General features: G+C 37.7%; 1 protein-coding gene across 1 annotated transcript in view; it reads right to left on the reverse strand.

The window, feature by feature from the left end:
* The window catches only part of LOC149085717 (protein madd-4-like), a 114,013-nt gene that overhangs the window by 28,038 nt on the left and 63,079 nt on the right, over positions 1 to 22,896 (reverse strand). Inside the window, exons 8-13 of the mRNA XM_089232107.1 lie at positions 10,826 to 11,108; positions 10,585 to 10,739; positions 6,588 to 6,869; positions 5,275 to 5,398; positions 4,959 to 5,169; positions 3,419 to 3,708 (exon numbers count right to left, since the gene is read on the reverse strand). Coding sequence (XP_089088233.1) covers positions 3,419 to 3,708; positions 4,959 to 5,169; positions 5,275 to 5,398; positions 6,588 to 6,869; positions 10,585 to 10,739; positions 10,826 to 11,108 — 1,345 coding nt within the window. The remainder of the gene's footprint in view (positions 1 to 3,418; positions 3,709 to 4,958; positions 5,170 to 5,274; positions 5,399 to 6,587; positions 6,870 to 10,584; positions 10,740 to 10,825; positions 11,109 to 22,896) is intronic.

The raw sequence follows: 22,896 nt of genomic DNA on the forward strand, positions 1-22,896 counted from the left end.
AATCAACAGAAAATTATGATTCAATTAACAGCAATGTTATTCTTGACAGTGGAAGGAGAACTTGAGATCACCAGGAAATCTTGAGGTGAAGACTAGCGTGCAACAGGTCTGCTTCCTTCGTAAAATTCTGTCTCTAGCTTGAAAAAAAGAGTGGGGTGGGATGGAATAGTTGGTATTGTGTCACTAGGACGAATGTACAGATATTCTAAACATGGGGTGGTCAACGGTTGGCCTGTGAAGTGATTTTTTACGGCTCCGACAAGGTAAAAGTACCGTGTATTAAATTAAATGCGTGGTCATTATTTGAGCTATCGGTGCCAACAACAGATTTCCTCGTTTAACAAACTGCTTACAAACTACTTATTTCGAATGATGAAAGGAATTTTAATAATTAATTAATATAAATAATGTGCGATTTATACGTTGAAGTGGCGCCACTGCCTGCGCAGAGCTGCAGCTGACCATCACGTTGACCAACGAACAGAAAAAAGTTGGCCCCACCCCTTGTTCTAAACCAGTGATTCCCAACGTGGGCGTTAACGCCCCCCTGGGGGGGGGGGGCAGTTGGAATGTTTTAGCGGGCGGTAGAAGCTACGGGTATAACATAGGATCCTATGGGTTAGATTGCGTTGAGGGGCGAATGGGAGAAAAAAGATTGGAAAACTATGTTCTAAACCAGCGGTTCTCAACCGGTGCTCCGCGGAGCCCTTGGGGCTCCTTATGCACTCTCCAGGGGATCCGCGGCCACTTGAGGAAAATAAAAAAAAACCAGTAAAATTAAAAAAATAATAATTATAAATATTTTTTCAAATAGTAAAAATAAATCAGTAACTTTGATTGATAATTAAGAAATGGTCCTACGGGGCTCCGCCATATAATTTTTTTTACTAAAAAGGGCTCCGCGAGTCAAAAAGGTTGAGAACCGCTGTTCTAAACAATAAAACTCTATGCTAAGGCTGCCGTCTTCACTCAGCGCTTCATGCTACTAATGCGTGTTATAAGGAATTGAAACGTGTGTCTCTGGCGTATCGGTTAGGGCACTTGCCGGGTATGCAAGGGGACCCGGGTTCGATTCCCGGAGGAGACAAATCACTTTTCTTTCCAAATATTAGTTTCGGCATAACATCCAGAAAATTCAATTTCTCAATAATATCCTCCTTTTTTTTTAATCTCGACCTTGTACAAGTCACTTAGTAGAAGATGGGATTAGGATGGATAGGATTAGATCATAGTTTCCCAAACTTCTTGTTCCATTGCCCCCTTCATCAGAATTTTTTTCCTCTTATCGCTCCCCCTCAACTCAAGTGAATCCATAGGATCCTATGTTAAATCCGCAGCTTCTACCGCCCCCTAGACAATTCCATCGCCCACCAGGGGGTGGTATTGCCCACTTTGAAAAACACTGGATTAAGTGGATAACGAAAAAAATATACAGAGTGATTCCCTACCAGTGAGATAAACTTGCAGGAGGTTACCCCTCCTGCAACTTTGGGGCACAAAGACGATTCGGAATCACATAGCATTGCAGGGTCGGAAATGCCTTCTTCAAGATGTAGAGGACGTCGTAAGGGAATTCGACTGCACAACGATCCCGCTGGAAACCAGCATTTGGGAACCGGTCGCTGAGGTAATAGGATGGACGAATACTCAAACGTTGAATTAGTCGGCATGCATCTTTTTTGCGTATGGAGCTGCTGTACAACGGGACCGTACATGGACGGTCGGACTTGGCTCAGCCCAAGCCACGCTGAGGCTGCCATCATATGGCGACTTATCAAAGGATGACAACACTCTCCGCTATCCACACGGAGGTTTTTAACAGCTGGCTGATGCGAAGATGAATTTAGAAAAGAGAAAATGCAACTTCTTCCGATAGCGTAGAGTGACGTCATCCTTTGATACGTCGCCATCTGGTGGCAGCGTCAGCAGTTTTGAGCTTGGCCCAAGTTAGGTCCGACCGTCCATATGCGGTCCCGTTCAAGACACACGAGCGAAAGATTGAAAGATTGAAAGTCGTTACCTTGGCTTCGATTCAGTTACAACACTATTGTTGCAAATAAGTTATAGCGGAAAGTGGGGCTAAGGATAAATTGCAGTTTTGAATTTTTTTGAAGTCAGATAAACAAAATTTAATTTTCTTTTTGTTTTAATGTACGCGTATATAATTAAATATATACGCATTTGTTTTATATCATAAAAATGTTCAAAACAAATAATTTTCGTTTCTTTCAATTTCATACATAAACTCTTTTGCCCCATTAGACCCCCGAATATGAAATATTATTTTAGCAAGGAGTTTCTATGCCTAAGCTAAAGTATAGCGCTTAGGCTGCGCTAAATGGAAGCTTTCTAGTTGCAATTGTCGTCAAGCTATGGTGTAGCTTTGATGCCACTAACGAATATTGAAGTTTTCCTTCTTGCTCGAGACAATATATTTTGTTAGGCATTAATCTCTATCAAGGAAACAGTTATTTTCCGGATATTATGCTGAGGTGAGCTCGGAAAGAAAAGTCATCACGTCTCCGCCGGGACTCGAACCCAGGCCCTCTTGCATACCGGGCAAGCATGCTCAGCACCTCAGCATAATATCCGGAAAATAACTGTTTCCTTGATATCTCTGGTTGAGAAAAAAGCCATCTATATCTGATTAATCTCTATGCTTGTCCCATTAGACTCCAAGAACTGAAAGTTTATATTTTTGAAATCCGAACAGCGCCTGTTTATCACAAGAAAATTTAACAGAGATTTATGAAAAGTGCAACATTCAAAGTATGCAATTAACACATTCTCTTCACCAGTGGAAATAAATTCAATTTTCCAAAATCGTTCAAACAAAAAAACAAAATCAAACTTATTTTTCACGGTTTATTTTCACTTATTTTTCCATAAGTTCTGACGTGAATACGTTTTTTTGTGCCTTGAATCGCGTGGTAGGTACTGGTATAATTAAACTACGCCATTATCATCGGCTTCGTCTTTGGAATAGCTAACAAACGACACCAATGTCGTCTATTTTCGTTGTGAACCGCTCGAGATATAGTGGAAAATTTGTTTGTTACGAACCAGGGCAGCAGGCCTAGTGCCCAGACGGGAAGAGATATTTGAACCTGAGTGGATATCATTGGGTGCACCTTTCCTATGTGCATATGACGATACCATTGCTTTTGACTTGAATTTGGTACTTCTTGAGGTATGAGCGGGTACAGAATTTCGTCACGCAACTTTTTGCGATCGCTCCCAGAATCGTCAAGCGATTTAAAAGACGTATTCACGTTGGAAACGAACACTGGAATTTAGCCTTGTCTCATTATCTCCCCTTTTCCCGCACGTTTCAAATCGGAGGAAATGACAACCAAAAAGCAGGTATCATGTGATAGGTTGCACGTTATTGATAGCAAAGCTGGCAGATAAATCTCACCTACTCGTCATGTTGCGAACTGCGGCCAAGCCGTGGTCGCTGGCGTCGGACGAGCTCTGTTCAGTCGTCGACGGTGGTGTCGTCGTCGTTGACGTCGTGGCGGGCATCACGAACTTTGGTAGCGAGAATGAGAATGGACACGACTGACGATTGCAAGGTTGGCTAGCTTTTGGCCTGGTTTTAAAACACTTAGACGGAGACAATTGGACTGTTTTCTCAGTCGGATGTGCCAGAGTCATCTCGCAGCGCAACTTCCTTGTCTGGAAGCCGCCTCCGCATGTCCTGGAACACTGAGACAACAATGGTTATTTTAGAATTCACGGAAAAAGTATTTTCCTGGCTGACAAAGAAACAATGCCTTTCAAACACGAATGACAAAAACTATTTTAATTTAAATAAGTAAGACATCTATGTTCAAGAATATATTTTTTTTCCTACGGTGATAATGACAACAATGACTTTTATATGACAATATCAAAAATGATTTTGCGGTTTCGAAGGCAGTGATTTGTTTTCTTGTTTGAGACCAAATAATATTTTCTTTAAATGACCTGCGAAATAACTGAGGCAAAATGTTTCGCTCTGTTTAAAGCAACAATAGCTGAGAAGTGGCCGAGACAATGGTTTTCCATGGACAAAACAGCAATGATTTTTAATGATCAATAATAACAATGATTTTCTAACTACCAAAACTACGTGGGATTTTTATAACCTAGGCAACAATGGTTTTATGATGAACAATGTCATATGATGGCTTATTAATGACAAAGGTTTTCTTACTACAAAGATGACAATGGTTTTTTGGAATGATTAATGAGCTATGCAATAGTCAGTACAGCAAGAGTTTTTTGATGGAAGGATAACAATGGTTTTTTTTGGGATAGGATAAAAAAACAAGGTAATTCAAGGGGTAGGGTCATACAATGATCAGGACAACAAGGGATTTTCAATGGCGGGGACAACAATGCCGTTTTTAGAGGATGAGGAAAGGCGTGTGTTATTCAGTAACACAAAGGTTTGATAAAGACAACAATGATTTTTCGGATAGGATAAAGGAAAAAAGGGTTGATGACCAGGGCGACAATGGATTTTTTGGCAATAATCAGGAGAGAAGTTTTTTCAATGACCAGGGCAAGAAGAGTTTTTTCAGACGATATGGCAACAAGTCATACTCAATAATCAGGGTGACAGGGAGTTTTCAACGACCAGAACAGCAATGTTTTCTAGCGAATACGGCATGAAGGGTTTCCAAGGATAAGAACAACGATGATTTTTTGGGTAGGACAGAGCAACAAGGGTTGATGACCAGGTAAGAATAGTTTTTTTGGATAGAATAAGGCAACGAGAGTTTTTTTAAGGAAGGAGACAAAATCGTTTTTTGAGAAGGATGAAAATACCATTGATTATTGTAACGAAACAATAATGTTATATTGTAATTTTTAAAGCAACAACAAAAGTCCAATTATCGCTATGAAATTGTCATAGTAATCCACCATATTGGGTGGTTCTCTACAAAGAAAACGATTTGACCATCACATACCTTACTCCATGGCTCCGCTTTCCACCTCGGCGGACAGTCGACCATGTTGCACAAGTCCTGCTGTTTCGGCGGTGGCTGGGGACAAAGTTTCGGATCGACCTCGACCTCCTGACCAGGATCGACCGTCGTTTGTTGCACGCACCTGACAGTGCGCATGCGCCAACCTCCTCCACAGGAAACCGAACATTCGCTGAATCCTTCGACCCTCCATCTAGCGAATCATAATGAGAAAAAACATTAGTTCTTGAACATTTTTTGGAAAAATAGGAATATATCAAGAGAGGAGTAAAAGGGGGGAACCATTCGTCACAATCACCTTGGCAGAGAGATGCAGGATCCGTTGAGGCAGTTCCCGGTGCTTATGGACGATTTATCACAATGGGCTCCTACTGGAATTTTACTTCCGTCAGACTGTTGGATGCACATGACCCGCTGGAAGCCTTTTGAAAAGAAATTAGGTTAATCGTTCTCACCATGACCGCAGTATTAATTGAAGAATCAAGTCTGAAGGAAAAACCTAATAATAAGCTTTATGCAAGATGAGTGCCGCGATTGCTGACGATCGATTAAAAGCAGAATACATGTCAAAAGAAAATTTGCCATTATTGGCTCATGCCACCAAGACTTCTGTCGTTGATTTTTGGTCGTGGGGAAAACATGGATTTTCTGCTATACACCACAGTCAAAGCATTAGATGGAAAGTGGTGAAACGGCACCGAACAAAGCAAAGGCTGTTTTGTTGGCTTGAAAAGTTATGACTACAATTTTTAAGTATTTTCGAGGTGCGCGTGCACACACACACACACACACACACAATGCCTCTTAGACTACATGCAGAAGAGTCCATCATGCAATACGTTTGCGAAATTTATATATATATTCACATATGCTCATTTAATAAAATTCCGGATGCACTCATCTTCCGGGAACGCTTTAATATCTCTTTGAGATGGGAAGCGGGGTGTGTCCGGTCCTTCAATGTTCGATACTTTTCGAAATTCGAAAGAACAGCTGCTGGTGAAACGGCCAAGATCGGTGCACGAATGAAGCCCTATTTCACTAAGACAATGCTCCATATCATAGATTCATAATTGCAATGGCCAAATTGCATGGATGAGGCTTTGCAACAATCTTTCATCCACCGGAATTCCACAGATTCGGTCCGTCCCATCAGGGCTGGACAAATCTAAAAAAAATTACATGCCCGGTCGGCTAGCGTTTGAGAGAACCACGGTAACCAAAGCAAACATTACGAAAGTGATTGTTGAGGCTTAGGAATCATTGTTGCCCGGCTGTTTCCCGCCCATTTCGGGCAGTTACCCTGCTCTGACAAACTTTTAGAGTGCCTATAGTTCAAGTCGGGTCCCGTTTGGTGTATGTGCAAAATTTGGCGACGAACGATCTAAAATTGTAGATTTGTATACAGAAAAAAGGGAGAGAGAAAGAATCAATTTTATGTATATTGAGATTCAAATGGGCAAAAACAATACATTAAATGAAGGGTGAAACGGTTTTTCTGCATTTTTAGAGCTGTTTTTTCCCAACTTTCCTCCAATTTTCCAATTTGTCCAAAAAAAATTGTAAATACCATTCTTTACCTTACTTATATCCAACGACCCTCGTACATACCTGGAGGGCACATGATTGTGCAAGGAGCCAAAATCTCTCCCACCACTTTCCATATGATTGGCCTTGGTGTCGATGACGTCGTGGGCAATGCTAACGCCGTCGTCATCGGCATCGTTTCCGACAAGGAACTCGTGACTTCTTGTAGGTCTTCTTCCGGGCTTCTAGTCGCCGCTGTGATTAGGTCCTTGGTGAATAGTCGAGGTAGCGGGGAGGACATTGGTGGAGGCTCGCTGGTCGGCAGGCACCAGACCGAACAACGTTCTACGTCCATAGGTCGAGCACCTAGTCAAAACCGAGAACAATAGCGTTATTTGTATTATCAATTCTCTAGTTGGAGTTGATTGTAGTCGGATACATTTGATTTCATTGCAATTAACAGCTGAAGCTGAGTAATTGGAAGTTTTGCTTAAGAGCAAGATTAGCATACAGGGTGGTCATAATTAAACTGTCCCTACTCAGACGTATCTCGAGCCATGTCCGAAAAATTCACCAATAACAGTTCGACATAAGTGAATGAATGATCGAGTGAGCAAGTGAGTGAATGAATAAGCGAGTGAATGAATGATCGAGTGAGCAAGTGAGTGAGTGAATGAATGAATGATCGAGTGAGCAAGTGAGTGAATGAATGAGCAAGTGAATGAATGATCGAGTAAGCAAGTGAGTGAATGAATGAGTAAGTGAATGAATGAATGAATGAGCGAGTGAATGAATGAGTAAGTGAATGAATAAATGAATGATCGAGTGAGTACGTGAGTGAACCCTGGTATGGACCAAGTTTGAACGAAATACGTCAACCACAACGGAATCTACGTAGGTCTAAGTAGGGTCGGTTTAATTATAACCACCCTGCACAATTATGCTGTATAAATGCTACGGTAAATGTGATAAATCCGGTTGTTATGCATAATATATTAACCGATCATTTTGATAGATTCGATAGATTTTATGAATTCATCACATTTGCCAGTGATTATGTATAGTGCCGTGGTAGTAAGATGCTCGTCTACCATCGTGAAGGTTGCCGTCAGGGCTCAGGTTCAAACCGGGGGAAGAATATAGATAACATTATAATAATATATATTTTCCCCAACGAGCTCGAGGTGACCGCCGATAGATGGCGCCTTCATTTCCATCCCAACTCGTTAATGGCGGTGAATTGCGATACAGTGATTTGGTGAAGTAAATTCTTTTTCCTACGAAGGAGCACAAAAATACTCTTGCACTGGATCCTGCGTTTGGTAATGGTGACCTCGAGTGTAGTAACCAGGTTATCCCTTCTGCACCATCACGGGATGCGCACAAAGATACGCATTCCGTTCTAACTTGCGGCTCTGTCGACGACACCGTCCGCATGATTCACAGCTAAAAAACATGTCGGTAGTTCGAAGTTTCATAATAAAACAATTCTGCCAACTACATATCGAAAAAAGTAATCACGAAAGTCCCGGGAAAATGGGACAGATGGCCACCCTATATAGAGGGTTGGCGATAAAATTTCTTTCAATGGGGAGCGGGGGGGTTGTGCTTCAAAAAGTTTGGGAACCACTTGAATCGAAGATACAAATGTTGTAGAGGGAGTATGTTTATAAAAGTTTAAAAATCTTTTATAAAAGAAGTGACCATCTCAATCTGAAGTTACATAGATCTTGAATACAGTTTAGACGTCATACTATACAGGTATCCAAATAAAACTCGTTTTCTTGATTTAGCTCCCAAAATGTTCAGTTTACTTCCTCAGTTACTTAATAGTTGAACAATCTTCTCGTGCACATCCTTTAAGTCAAATTCTTGGTTATAAACTCAAGAAAATCTAAATTATCTATATTTGGCATTTTTTATGCAATCTTCTTTCGTCTTGCCATACGCGCGTCGTTGAATTTCCTTTTAAATCTATTAACTGTGTGTTGCCATTTATTTCTCTATATTATACACAGGGTGCACAGCAAACACGGGGGTATGACGTACTTCCAATCATAAAAGCTTTCCAAATAACGTGTAGTACTCGGATATGACATTCAGGTTTCTAGGGGTTGTATAATTATTAAAATGAAAAAAAATTACTTTTTAAAGAGTCCCCGTGTGCTTCAAAATCCAATTAGAAAGTTGTTGCCCTGTCTCTCTTGATGCCAACAAAAAAAAAATCCACTTTTCCAAGTGCAATATTCACTGAGATATTCGAACATGAAAAAGGAGGAAATTTTGGAAAAAAACAGCGTTAAATGCGGGTAAAATAGTTTTTCCGCATTTAGAGCTGCTTTATTTTTTTCCAATTTTCCTCTGATTTTTGAATTCGAATATCTCAGTGAATATTGCACTTAGAAATGTGGAATGTTTTTTGTTGGCATCAGGAGAGACGCGGCAATAACTTTTTAATTGGGTGTTAAGGCACGCGGGGACTGTGTATATTTATGTTATTTGTAAACTGAGAGAATGAATAAAATTTTTTCCGATACGGCCACGCTTTCCGGGGCAATGGGCATAAATTGCGCAAGCGACAGAGCCTGGCCGTGTTCGGTAAATAAGTACGTCTAGGATTGGTGGATTCGATCGGTGATGCTGATTTTGTTTAAAAATGTGAAGAAAGAGCTTCCATTACACGAGACTGATCATAACTTACAGGTTTTTATCTCTCTCTCTCTTTAATTTTATGTGATTTTTATGGCAAAGTATACACTATCTACCAATAAGTATTTGGACACCTATGCAAATGACGATATCTGCGGTCCTGAGATACGTCACGCCCTCCGCCGGTATATATCGTGTAGGAAACAACATCGGCATTAGTCGCATGCAAGATGCCGCGCAGTTCGGAGCTCTCTGATTTCGAGAAAGGTATAATTATCCTGTATCACAAAAATGACCGATCCTTAAGGGACATATCTAGCGAGCTGAAGTACCCAAAATCGACAGTGGCCTATGTGATTAAGAAGTGGAAGATGAGCTGTGATTATCGGAATCGCCCCGATTTGGCAGACCAACGAAACTGGGAGATAGAGACTGACGGATGCTGTCCAGAGAAATTCGGAAGAACCGCACCCAACCGATGGCCCTCATCCGCGAGGAGTTTCAACAGGCATCCGGGAGTATTGTTTCAATGAATACCATCCGTAAGGAAGCACATCTGATTGGTTTTCATGGTCGTGCTGCTGCCCATAAGCCTTTGATCACAAAGTCCAACCGCGTTGCTCGGTTAATGTGGTGCAAAGCACATCGAAATTAGACCGTAGATCAGTGGAAACGGGTTCTTTGGAGCGACGAATCAAGGTTCACCCTGTACCGTTCGGATGGCAGGGTCTGGGTCTGGCGTCTGCCTGGAGAACGTCTCCTGCCAGAATGCATTGTGCCAACAGTCAAGTTCGGCCGAGGTGGAATTATGGTCTGGGGGTGTTTCTCCTGGTATGGACTGGGACCCTTGGTCCCCATTCATGGTAAGCTCGACGCCGATGCCTACTGCACTATTTTGGATGGCAATGTGCTTCCTAGAACCTCTGGGACGAGTTGGATCGCCGAATTAAGAGGTGCCCTACCCGTCCAAAATCGGTGAAGGAACTGACATGTCTTCTCCAAGCCGAGTGGAAGAAAATACCACTAGCCGTCACTCAAGGACTTGTGGGAAGTATGCCCCGGAGAGTTCACGCTGTAATTACCTCTCGTTTAGGCTCTACCAACTATTGATTTTGAATAAAGTTAGTTTTTCTTTTCTATCACAGGTGTCCAAATACTTATTGGTAGATAGTGTATGTAGCTGCATCGTACGATTTAAATTTATAAGTGGTATTTCCGCATACGATTTCTTTTACATTTATCATACTTACCAACTTCATTCGGGAATGAAGCATAATCACACCGATAAAAGTGATAAATGTAGGAAAATTGATGAAACTTACTGAGACGATTGTGGTGATTATGCATAATAACCGGCGATTATCGCTAATCATAGATAATTATCACACATTTACCGTAAAACATATACATACTTTTATCTTAAGTTTCCTACCTTCGCATTCCGAATCGGGTAGAATGGCGATGGCATCGGTGGGTAGGTCTAGCTTCAACCGGCACTGAATAAGTCTCCGACGATGACCGGGGCCACAAGAAGCGCTGCACAAATTCCACTCGCCCACGTAGTAAGTGCCTCTGTACACTTTCGTCCTAGGAATTTTCCAGAATGGCAATGAACATCATATCACGAGTCAAAGCGAAATTTGATCAAAAAGAATCGATTAGTTCTCACTTACCTGACGGTGTCGGGATCACTCGCGCGTTCCGTAGTGGCAGCCGTTCTGGAAGTGAATGGCTCTTTCCTAACAGTCGCTGTCGTCGATTCAACTGGTGTGGTACCAGGCGTTACTGATAAAGGTACGAATATATCCGGCATCTCGAAAGTTTTCTTCGTGGTATGGCATTCGCGGGGCCGTGGACTCGTCGTAGATGAAGTTGTAGCCGCCATTGATGTCGTCTCGATGGTTGAAGTGGTTGGTTTTGGAGTCGTTTCTGGTTCCAGAGTAGTATCTGGTACACCTTTTTGTAAAAAGAAAAAGAGGCAACCATAATTTACAGTGAAATTTAGGTATAACGACATCGAAGATCACGTGAACTTATATCGTTATATCCGAGGTGTCGTTACAACCGCGGTTACCATTTTGGGGAGACGTTTTTTGACAAAAAATGAAATCAGCTTCAACCAAACGCTGTGCAAGAAGCTGTTATTTCATTGTGATTAATGTGACCATATTTGATCGAGCGAAAACGGTATGTTGGAGTCATAAATACGAGACATCAAGCTAAGTTTCCATTTATTAACAACCCATTAGATGGAAAACGCGCTGCGACACCACAACCGCATTGTCTCGTACCGAACGATACTGGTGTCCCCCTGTCGAAACAGTCGATTGACGGTGTACTAATAATTCATGGTCCATCCTATCCATCCCGTTGAAAATTTTGAACGCTTCGATCATATCTCCCCGAGACACCTGCGTTCCTCCAATGTAAACATATTCAAGAAATCATCGATAGCTCAGGCCTTGTGTGATAGCAAGAGCATTCATAGCTCTTCTCTGCGCCCCCTTAACCAAGTCTATGTCCCTCTGTGTTAGGTATGGTCTCCAAAACCTTTCTACATACTCCAGTGTAGGACGAACTAAACAACGTCACCAAAACAACAATAATAAATCTCGCCAAAATTATTACCAACTGTCAGAGATATTGGCGAGAAATACAATACTAAAAAATATAAGCAGCGATTCAAAATGTAGTATTTTACGGAAGGGAAAAATTAACACGGCAAATAAGTGAGATGAATATTTAGTCGTATTACTTTTCACACACTATACAATGTTACGAAAATTATGTAAATAGTGATTATTCATCATTTATTATGCCATCTTTCACCTGTAAATAATCGGTGACACCTGTCTCTATAAATCTTTCCAAATTAACAACAAACTCGGCACGTTTGGTGACAGCTCTGATTCGGCAATGTCTTGTTGCCAAAAGAGAAATGTAAAGATGTCACGCGAATCGTCGAGATTTTTCTAGAAGGTTTCTTTAATAGGTTACTAGAAGCGCGAGATCTACAGAGAGCAGACCCTGTCTTCATAAGTGGTGCCGCCAGAAGAGAACTAGAGCAGTTGTAAAATTTTAGTCGGAAGACGAGGTCTGATCTATAGATCGCGTACGCTATTTTTAGGTCACGTTCCGTCACGATCTTTGCTTGTGAATACGTGTAAATAGAGCTGTTCTGTGGAATAAATCTGCGACGTCCTGCATTTGGTTTCATCCTGTGCTCATTTCAAGGACCCGTGTGAGGCATTATCCCGAACAATAAATCATTCAAAATAAGGTGTTTTAATTGCACAAAATTGTAATTGCACTGCTTTTACTAAATGTTCCCTGACAAATGTAAAAAAACACACTATGACTTTATTTGTGGTAAATTAAAAAAAAATATTCATTATTATGAATTATATTCAACATATTTAAATCAATATTTCTTATTTTTATTGGAAGCGTATTGTGCTTGGACGAAACTTTTAAGTATCTTGTTAATTAAATCATTGTGTACTAAATAATGCTTGAGAAAAACAATAGTTTTTGTGTTTTTGGGCCTTAATTGGAACTTAAATGACTATAGGTGAAAAGGACTTCTTCAGTGACGTTACGAGCTTTGTGCGGAGGCTTTCTGCTATAGACTGTGATGCCAGTGTGCACTCCTGGTATGGACCAAGTTTGAACGAAATTCAAACTTGGGTCAACGTTTAGCGTTGACAAGTCCATGGTCGTCCATTTTGGTTCGAACAACCCACGGTTGTTCGAGTTGAATGGTGTCACTCACTATCCCGGATGTAACTAGGGTCACCGATCGATTTGGGAATTCTCATTGACGAACGGCTTAGTTTTTCTGAACATTGTTCAGCGGTGGTCAAAAAATCGGATAGAATGCTTGGTTTCATTTTCAGAAAGGTCTCTACGCGTTCTCCTAAAGTCATTCTTCCGCTTTTCCGAGGCTTAGTTCTTCCTGGATTGGAGTATGCTGTAAGGTTTTGGAGACCATACCTACAGAAAGACGTAGACTTGGTGGAAGGGGTGCAGAGAAGAGCTACGCGTGTCTTTATTGGCGCACGGGATTTGAGTTATGCAAACACCTAACATGGGATCCCATTCTGTCAAAAGGGTCTCAGTGAGGCCCGAACGAGCTTGAGCTATGCAAACACCAAACATGGCCCCCGCTCTGTCCCTTGTGGGATATAAAACTTGAGTTATGAAGAGAGACCATCTTTTTTGTATACGTTTACATTGGATGAACGCAGGTGTCGGGGAGATATGATCGAAGTGTTCAAAATTTTCAACGGGATGGATAAGATGGACCATGAACTTTTAATTCACCGCTAATCGACTGCTTTTACAAGGGGACACCAGTATCGATTGGTGAGTGACATTTCTAGGTTATGGTGTCGCAGAGAATAACTCTAATAGGGTTGCTAATAAATGGAATAGCTTACCCACGGGTAGCTATTTTTCATGATAATTATTTCATTTTTTCATAACGCGGTACTAAAATGGTTGATTATCAAGGTGTGCGCTTAATTCTAAAAAAGACATTATAGTCTTGGTCATCATTGAAAACCAGTGATTGCTGAATCTCCTCAGCGACATTTGCAAGATATCTCGCCCAACTTGATGCTTTGCATTTCGGCAATTACGTAGATTCAACAAAAGAATTATTACTGCTCTCGTAATTCCTACCCCTTAGTTTCTTCGTGTGTTCCCATTTTTTTTTCGTATCTGCAATCATCCAACAACGTGTCCTCAAAAAGAAAGTAATTTAAAATACAGTAAAAGTCCGTTATAACCACGGTTTACAATCAGAGGAAAACTTGCCGTTATAACGGATGAAGAATATTAAGCACAGCGAGTCGAACTCAATTAAAATAATCAAAATAACTTATAAACAGAAAATAAAGGATTACGGACTCGCAGCTCCTCAAGACACGTCTATCTCGTCACGCTCACCCACTCACACTGACGAAAAACTGGCGACGATAACGTACACTGACAAAAAAAAAATCATTTCACTCATAGTTAGAAAAATTTATGGCAGATGGCTGCACTACACAACGAGCATTACACAGTAACAAACTTTATGTTAGGTTCACAACACGTACATTCCAACATCCACCAATTCGTCACAAAGTCCGCAGAGTAATGTGGACAAGGTGCATGTGGGGTCTAGTAGTAGTCCATTTTACGTATAATTCTTAAAGAAACGGAAAGTGGAAAAACAGGCTTTTCAAAGAATTTCCATTGTCGTTATAACGAATGTGGTCTAGGATTTTCATTCGCAAATAACTCGGTATAAGCGGATATTTTCCGCATCTTTAACACCAGCTCTTTGACAATCACTTTCGAATTACTCGTAATAGCGAGATTCTCGTTATAAAAGCCGAACGTTTACTGTACCTTTTGAGAAAACAGTTTTTCTCATATAAAAATGGTAAAAAAAGTCGATGCAAAGTTAAGATAATGTTTTCTTTCTTGTCTTTAATTCGGACCATAAGTGTATCGGGAATAGTATTGCTCTTCCGTATGGAATCCCTTTATCGCGTCTCATTACACATATATTCACAGAACACGTAAAGGTCATAAAAGAAGAACATGGCCAACAGAAATGAGAGCAGAACTATATAATCTTTTGTTCCGCGTGGCAATAATGGACGAAAGAATCTTTGGCCGACTGAGATTTTCCGATATTGTTCTCGCAAAGCACGTTCCCCGCATTTGAGAATTGTCTTTTTTTAAGATAATGGCGTCTCTAGTGGAACTTCCTGGAACATTTCCAATTGTCTTCTTAATCTCGGTTGTGTTATGTTTATGCTGAGAATTCATGAAATCGAATGGATTACCAAAAAATAAAAGTATCGGAAATGTTTACGACTCTTCTGAGGATACTTTATGAATAATGGTAATTAATTGCGTTAAAAATTTGTGGAGGCAATAATGGTTTCCTTGATGGATATTTATTTTAAAAAAAATAATTAATTATCAATAATGATATGTATTGATAATTATTTTAATGATCTCCAAAATTAATTATTTTTTCAAATTTTGATTAAGACTTAAAATGTTTTTTTTATTCACCAATGATTTTTAACAATGACTAAGGAAAATATATATATTTTTTTCAAAATAATCACTGCGGCAAATAATTTTTATCCAGATTTTTCTAACACAATGATCGAGGAAATAAGTGTTATTTTTAATCACTAAGCAAATGTTATCTTATTAACAATTAATAAACCTACGATTGCTTTTTTTTTGTTTTTTAGCGCAACCATTAATTTTTCCATTAAAAGCACAATTATTGTTTTTTAATCTCTCACCAGCGCTTTTTATCAACAGAAGTAAGATCATTATTTTTAATCACCAGTATAATCATTTAGTGTCAATCACCGATAAAATCATTTAGTGTCAATCACTGATAAAATCATTTATTGTCAATCACCAGTTCAATCATTCATTTACTAATGTGCAATCATTCATTTACTAATGTGCAATCATTCATTTACTAATGTGCAATCATTCATTTACTAATGTGCAATCATTCATTTACTAATGTGCAATCATTCATTTACTAATGTGCAATCATTCATTTACTAATGTGCAATCATTCATTTACTAATGTGCAATCATTCATTTACTAATGTGCAATCATTCATTTACTAATGTGCAATCATTCATTTACTAATGTGCAATCATTCATTTACTAATGTGCAATCATTTATTTTCTAATCAACATTAAAATCTAATTTATTTTCTATAATCAACATTAAAATCTAATTTATTTTCTAATCAACATTAAAATCTAATTTATTTTCTATAATCAACATTAAAATCTAATTTATTTTCTAATCAACATTAAAATCTAATTTATTTTCTAATCAACATTAAAATCTAATTTATTTTCTAATCAACATTAAAATCTAATGTATTTTCTCTCTAATCAACATTAAAATCTAATTTATTTTCTATAATTAACATTAAAATCTAATTTATTTTCTAATCAACATTAAAATCTAATTTATTTTCTATAATCAACATTAAAATCTAATTTATTTTCTATAATCAACATTAAAATCTAATTTATTTTCTAATCAACATTAAAATCTAATTTATTTTCTATAATCAACATTAAAATCTAATTTATTTTCTAATCAACATTAAAATCTAATTTATTTTCTATAATCAACATTAAAATCTAATTTATTTTCTAATCAACATTAAAATCTAATTTATTTTCTATAATCAACATTAAAATCTAATTTATTTTCTATAATCAACATTAAAATCTAATTTATTTTCTATAATCAACATTAAAATCTAATTTATTTTCTAATCAACATTAAAATCTAATTTATTTTCTATAATCAACATTAAAATCTAATTTATTTTCTATAATCAACATTAAAATCTAATTTATTTTCTATAATCAACATTAAAATCTAATTTATTTTCTAATCAACATTAAAATCTAATTTATTTTCTATAATCAACATTAAAATCTAATTTATTTTCTAATCAACATTAAAATCTAATTTATTTTCTATAATCAACATTAAAATCTAATTTATTTTCTATAATCAACATTAAAATCTAATTTATTTTCTAATCAACATTAAAATCTAATTTATTTTCTATAATCAACATTAAAATCTAATTTATTTTCTATAATCAACATTAAAATCTAATTTATTTTCTAATCAACATTAAAATCTAATTTATTTTCTATAATCAACATTAAAATCTAATTTATTTTCTAATCAACATTAAAATCTAATTTATTTTCTATAATCAACATTAAAATCTAATTTATTTTCTATAATCAACATTAAAATCTAATTTATTTTCTATAATCAACATTAAAATCTAATTTATTTTCTAATCAACATTAAAATCTAATTTATTTTCTATAATCAACATTAAAATCTAATTTATTTTCTAATCACCAGTGCAATGATTGTTAATTTTATCAACAGTGTGTAATCACATTTTTATTATTCACAACGCCGTCGTTATTTTTTCAATTACCAGCGCAATCACCGTCTTGTTAATCAACAAGCTAATGATCCTTTAAAACTGCAAGTCAAGGAATAACGCCCCATTATTCACCACTGTAATAAATGTTTTTTTTCGACCATCCAAAGTAATTAGTAATATCTTTAAACTATAAGAGACAATAACTCGCCATGGCGATAATTTCCGAAGTAATGACTAAGACAATAATTCTTTTAATAATCACCAAGGCAATAGTTATCCGCATGACGTCGTATCACGCTCCCTCCAATTCTCGATTATTTCTCAGACACAGAAAATCTCATTCGTTGGCTTACATTTGATTGGTTTTATCGAATGAAACCAGAGAGGTAAACCAACCAATCAGTTTTCTTTTATACCAATCTCACCATCTATATATATAAATTCGCTAAGACTATTCTCATCTCCACGACTCTGAGGCTTTAACGTCCAGTGACGTGTGAGATCCATATTATGCCGAATAAATTAATACTAAATGGTGTTCGTGCATATCAGAGACAAAAGAGAATGTTTTTGTGTGTAAGTATGCGTGATGTATAAAAGTACTTGCCTGTGAAAGAATGTCACGTACAAGATGTTTCTCCAGATTTAAGGGAAAAAAGCGGATGGGAGGGGGAAAGAGAGAAAATGGCAGTACTATCACTATTTTCGCCTGTACGTTTATTATCTGGCTAATCCACCTAAACTCTGTTATCTTGGCAATCGTCGCGAACCTTTGTTGAATTGCAATCCCTGTAAGCTGTTTGTTACAATGCTAATTCTTACGAAACTTTGTTATCTGAATAATTTACGTGGGCCTCAACATTATCTTGGCAATCCTTTTAAAGGTTTTGTTATCGGAACAGTCCTCGTAAACATCTGTTTTCTTGGTAATCTTTGTAAACTTTTTTGTTATCGTGGTAATTATCGTAAATCCTTTGTTACATTTACATAATCCTTGTAAATCTCTGCAATGTGGATAATACTCGTAAACTTCCTTGTCATGGTATGCCTTGTAAACCTTTGTTATCTTAGTATTTATGCATTATTATTTGAATACTTTGTTATATATTTGTAATCCTTGTAAATCTCTGTAATCTGGATAATATTCATAAATCATAAACTTTTATGGCAGCCTTGTAAACCTTTGTTATCTTGGTAATTATCGTAATTCCGTTGTTATATTTGTAATCCTTGTAAATCTCTGTAATGCGGATAATACTCATAAACCTTTGTTGTCATGGTAATCCTTGTAAAACCTTATTTCTTTGTTAATTCTTGTAGCTTTTGTTACCGTAATAATTCTTATATCGAATGAAACCAGAGAGATAAACCAACCAATCAGTGTGAGTTTTCTTTCCCACTAGTCTCACCATCTGTGTATATATATATATAAATCCACTAGCACTGCTCCCATCTCCACGACTCTGACGCTTTACCGCCGACGTGACGTGTGAGATCCATATTATACCGAATAAGTTAATACTAAATGGTGTTCGTGCATATCAGAGACAAAGGAGAATGCTTTGTGGGTAAAGCCATATCCCCGTGATGTGTAAAACTCCTAGCCTGTGAAGAGAAGGAATGTCACGTTCAAGATGTTTCTCCTGATTCAATGAAAAAAAGGGGGACGGAGAAAAAAGAAAATGGTAGTACTATCGTATTACTTTAGTGTGTCTGCGTCAGTGTATTTCTTATCGTAACTTCATCATCGATCATCAATATAAACCCTCTCGAGATAAAGTACTTTCTTAAACCCACGATACAAATTTTTCCGCGGTACAAGTAACTTGATCGAGTGCCTTCCATTTCATTTCTTGTTTTTCCGCCTTTCGTTTGTGAGTGTGTGTGTGTTACAACATCGAGTTTGGCTCCATTCCCAACAACATTTGGATGAGTTGTTGTTGTTGTTTTTTGGTGCCATTACCGTGTGGTGAATTATACCACCGTATCTCTTGCCAAAAAAAAAGTAAATAAATGAAACAGTCCCTACATATCTCTTCGGAATGTATTTCATTACCATTTACTTTCACCGCAGTATTTTACGACGCATGAATTAGCATCACGATTTATTTTGTTTTGAATTTGTGGATTCAGTTCTGGGGATTGTTATCTTGGTAATAATCCTAGAGCCTTTGTTAACTCGGTGATTCTCGTGAACCAATTGTTATCTTGTTCAATCCTGGTTATCTTTGTAGTCCCTGTGACGCCTACCCATACTCAATCCATGGCTCTCGAAGTAGTCTCATGTGGTCAGTGATCTCAAAACAGAATTTTGTGGAAAATGAACTAAGCGGCACATAAATAAATCACTTAAGTGACCTGTGGTGTAGTTCCACATCAATTAAATGAACCACGGCGTATTACCAGATCCCTCAAGCAGCCCGTGACATACTTACAGATCACTTGAGTGACACAGTTCCAGAGCATTTAAGCATTCCGCGACATATTTACAAGTCGCTTAAGCAGCCTACGATACCGTTCCAGATCGCTGAAGTGTCCCGTGGCACAGTTCCAGATCACGAAGCAACCCACGGCACATTTACAGATCACTTCGAGGGATTTTCATGTCATGGGCGACATTTGTTTTAAGATGACCAATGTCAAATATTTATAGCAAGGGCTTCCATACTACCAATGTACCAATGGATTTAAGGATACGGCAAACAACAAGTTGATAAGGCAAAGTGTTATGCAATAATCAGGTTTTATGACCAGATAATAACAATAGCGCAATCATTTGTGGATAGAGGATAGGATATAGCGAAAAAGGTAATTCAATGACCTGTTCAACAAAGTGTTCTGATGATAGGGTAGCATTGGTATTTTGGACAAGATAAGGCAGCCAAGATTATTCAATGACTAAGGCAACAATGGTTTTTCAATAACCAGACAATAATGATTTATTTGGAGAAGATAGGGCCACACATATAATGACTAGGGAAGCAAAGGATTTTCAGTGAACAGGGCAGACGTGTTGTTTTTGTGAAAGGATTAGGCTAAGCGTTGTTCAATAATCAAGGCAACAAGTGTTTTTCAATGACCAGGATAAGAACGTCTTTTTTTACATGTTTTAGACGTTAAAGTTTTTTAATTTCAAAATTTAAAATTTGATTTTAAAAAAGATTGACTCGATGAAAGCTTAGTTTTTTGTTTCATTTCGCGAACTGAACAGTGTTATTTATTTTGAATCACTTTTTATTCAATTACGTTGATGTCAAGCTATTTTATTACGCACGCAAGCTGTTTTTAATGCATTACTTTGAACATTTGCAAAAAATTAGATATTAGAGATATATAAAAGTATATACTGGTATAAGATAGTATATGTAGTAAAACTTATGTGTAAAAAGTTTGAAATAAATCAATGCTTAAGTAGTATTTTTAATTATATTTCTACTAGAGCATAGTTTTCACCATGTTAAAAGGTACGAGACCCCTTAAGAGAATGTGGTTGCAAAGTTCTCTCTCACTTCTTAATTAAACATCAAATCCGTTGTTAAGAAGCGGGTTTCCATTAAGAATCAGAAGGTGGTACAACCCCTGGTCTATAGTAAGAGGAGAATTGTAAAAATGAATAAATAAAAACAATGTTTTCATATAACGGCAGCGAATCTTAGATTACTGTAAAAGCTGCTTCACTGCATATTGAGTAACATTGTAGTGAAGCAAACTCAAAGGTAGGAATATTCCGTTGTCGAAACAAGCCAGAATTATCCCACGTAATCCGACGACTACTGGCAAAATTTTACGACTTTGTTCACGGAAAAGTCTATTTATTCTTCTATTTCCAGAGACACGCACGTGAAACGAAAGCTCATAAACGAACATATGATGGCCTATTATTATAATGGTCGACGCTTATCTCTCGATCTTAAAACATAAATGCGTGTGGGAAGTGTCAGATGCCGAGTAAAGCGAATACAGATTAAAAAAAAGAATCTTATTCTTTATCTCTATGTAAATTCCGATAAACTGCACCCAAAAATCATATTTATCTGGAGGATATTTTACCGTATCCTAAATATATTATATAAATTAATAATTTCTACGAGGGATTGTGTATACAGCAGGAGTGCACAACCCCCGACCCAAATATGAGCCACCAAGGAGTTCCATCCGGCTCGGGAAAGTTGTTCCGGAAGAAAAGCATGAATAAAATAAAACAGGATAAATACCTAGGCTGACCTTATTTACTTCATAGAAATACGAGAAATCACCAAAAGAAGTTACCATATCACGGCAAGTAAAAGTATGAATCAAAGCCTGAAAAATTGTCAAAGACAAGTAAAGTTGTCAATTACAGCCTAAATTTTTTTCTAAGGCAAGTAAAGTTTCAATTACATCCTAAAAATTTGTCAAAGGCAAGTAATGTTGCCGATTGCAGTCAAAAAAATTGTCAAAGGTAAGTGAAGTTGCCGATTATAACCAAACAAATTATCGAAGGCCAGTGATGTTGCGATCATACAGCAATAGAAAATTGTCAAAAGTAGGTAAAGTTGCCGTTTATCGCTAAATTTTTGAAAAATTGTTGATGGTGGGAAATTGAGGGCAACTGCAAGTCGCAACGAGTAAAAAATTTGAATTCATCAAAAAGACGTGTGTTTGACAATTAAGAGAAATGAGTATATTATTATGATACTCATAATTATCGCAATATAATTTATAAGTCATGGAAATTACTTTGATTCTGGATTTAAAATTCAAATAAGCCTCATTGAAAATAAAGGAAAAAAACGGGAAATTTTATAAAAACAGTTTGGACGGCTGAAATCGCGAGTCTAATGGTCACATTATACACACAAGTTTCTATTCCATGAGCTGATGAGTTACCACATATCTGGTCACAGACTAAAAAGGTTGTGCACCCTTAGTAGTGCACCCATCCATAATTAAAAGACCCTATTTTAAAGTAGCCTACAGCCGAAACCAATCATCAGAAAAGTGTGAAATTTCATGAAGTGATGGAAATTTGTTTCGGGGAGAAAACATTAGCTGCACATGTCACCACCAGAGGGTGTTTCACTTTTAATACCTGTAGTAAATTGGTAAATTTTTGTGATGTCACGCAGCAGCTGTTATAAAACCTAGAAACATTCGCAGAGATCTTGTTTTCGCAGTAACTTCTCTACGAAAATATTGGACTTCGATGAAGATTCGAAAAGGTCCAATGATTGTTAAAAACCTTCGAAGTATGATAACAAAATTTGAAACCACAGGATCGTTGGCTGTTGGCCCTGGAAGAGGAAGAAAACCCGTTTCTATAGACGCAGTACAGGAGGTTTCACTTCAGGTGGAAGAGCTTCAAATTCTCGTGGTAGTAGCACAGGTGTTGGATAGGCCACGTTCAACTGTTAATAAGATCATCCTCCGATATTATCCGTACAAACTTTCACTTGTGCAGCGGTTGCTTCCACATGATTATGACGCTCGACTCCGGTTCTCACTGCAGTTTCGAGTTCGTGTTGAGGTCGATATAGAACGGCCTTGGAATATTCTCTGGACACAGACAAAGCGCATTTTCACTTGGATGGTGCAGTCAATACTCACAACTGCCGAATTTGGGAACCAGAAATCGGCATGATATCTTAGAAGTTCCGCATTCATCAAAAGTGACGGTATGGTGTGTGGATTTACTGCATCATTTATTCTCGGTCCCTACGAAAAGTTCACAGGTCCAGTGACATGTTCGATCACCGGGAAGCGATATGCATCTTACAGAACGACATTATTCCGG

Source organism: Pholcus phalangioides, unplaced genomic scaffold, assembly GCF_987345545.1.
Source record: "Pholcus phalangioides strain wild (caught in Gottingen) unplaced genomic scaffold, Ppha-v1.0 ptg000005l_1, whole genome shotgun sequence".
Taxonomy (NCBI): Eukaryota; Metazoa; Arthropoda; class Arachnida; order Araneae; family Pholcidae; genus Pholcus; species Pholcus phalangioides.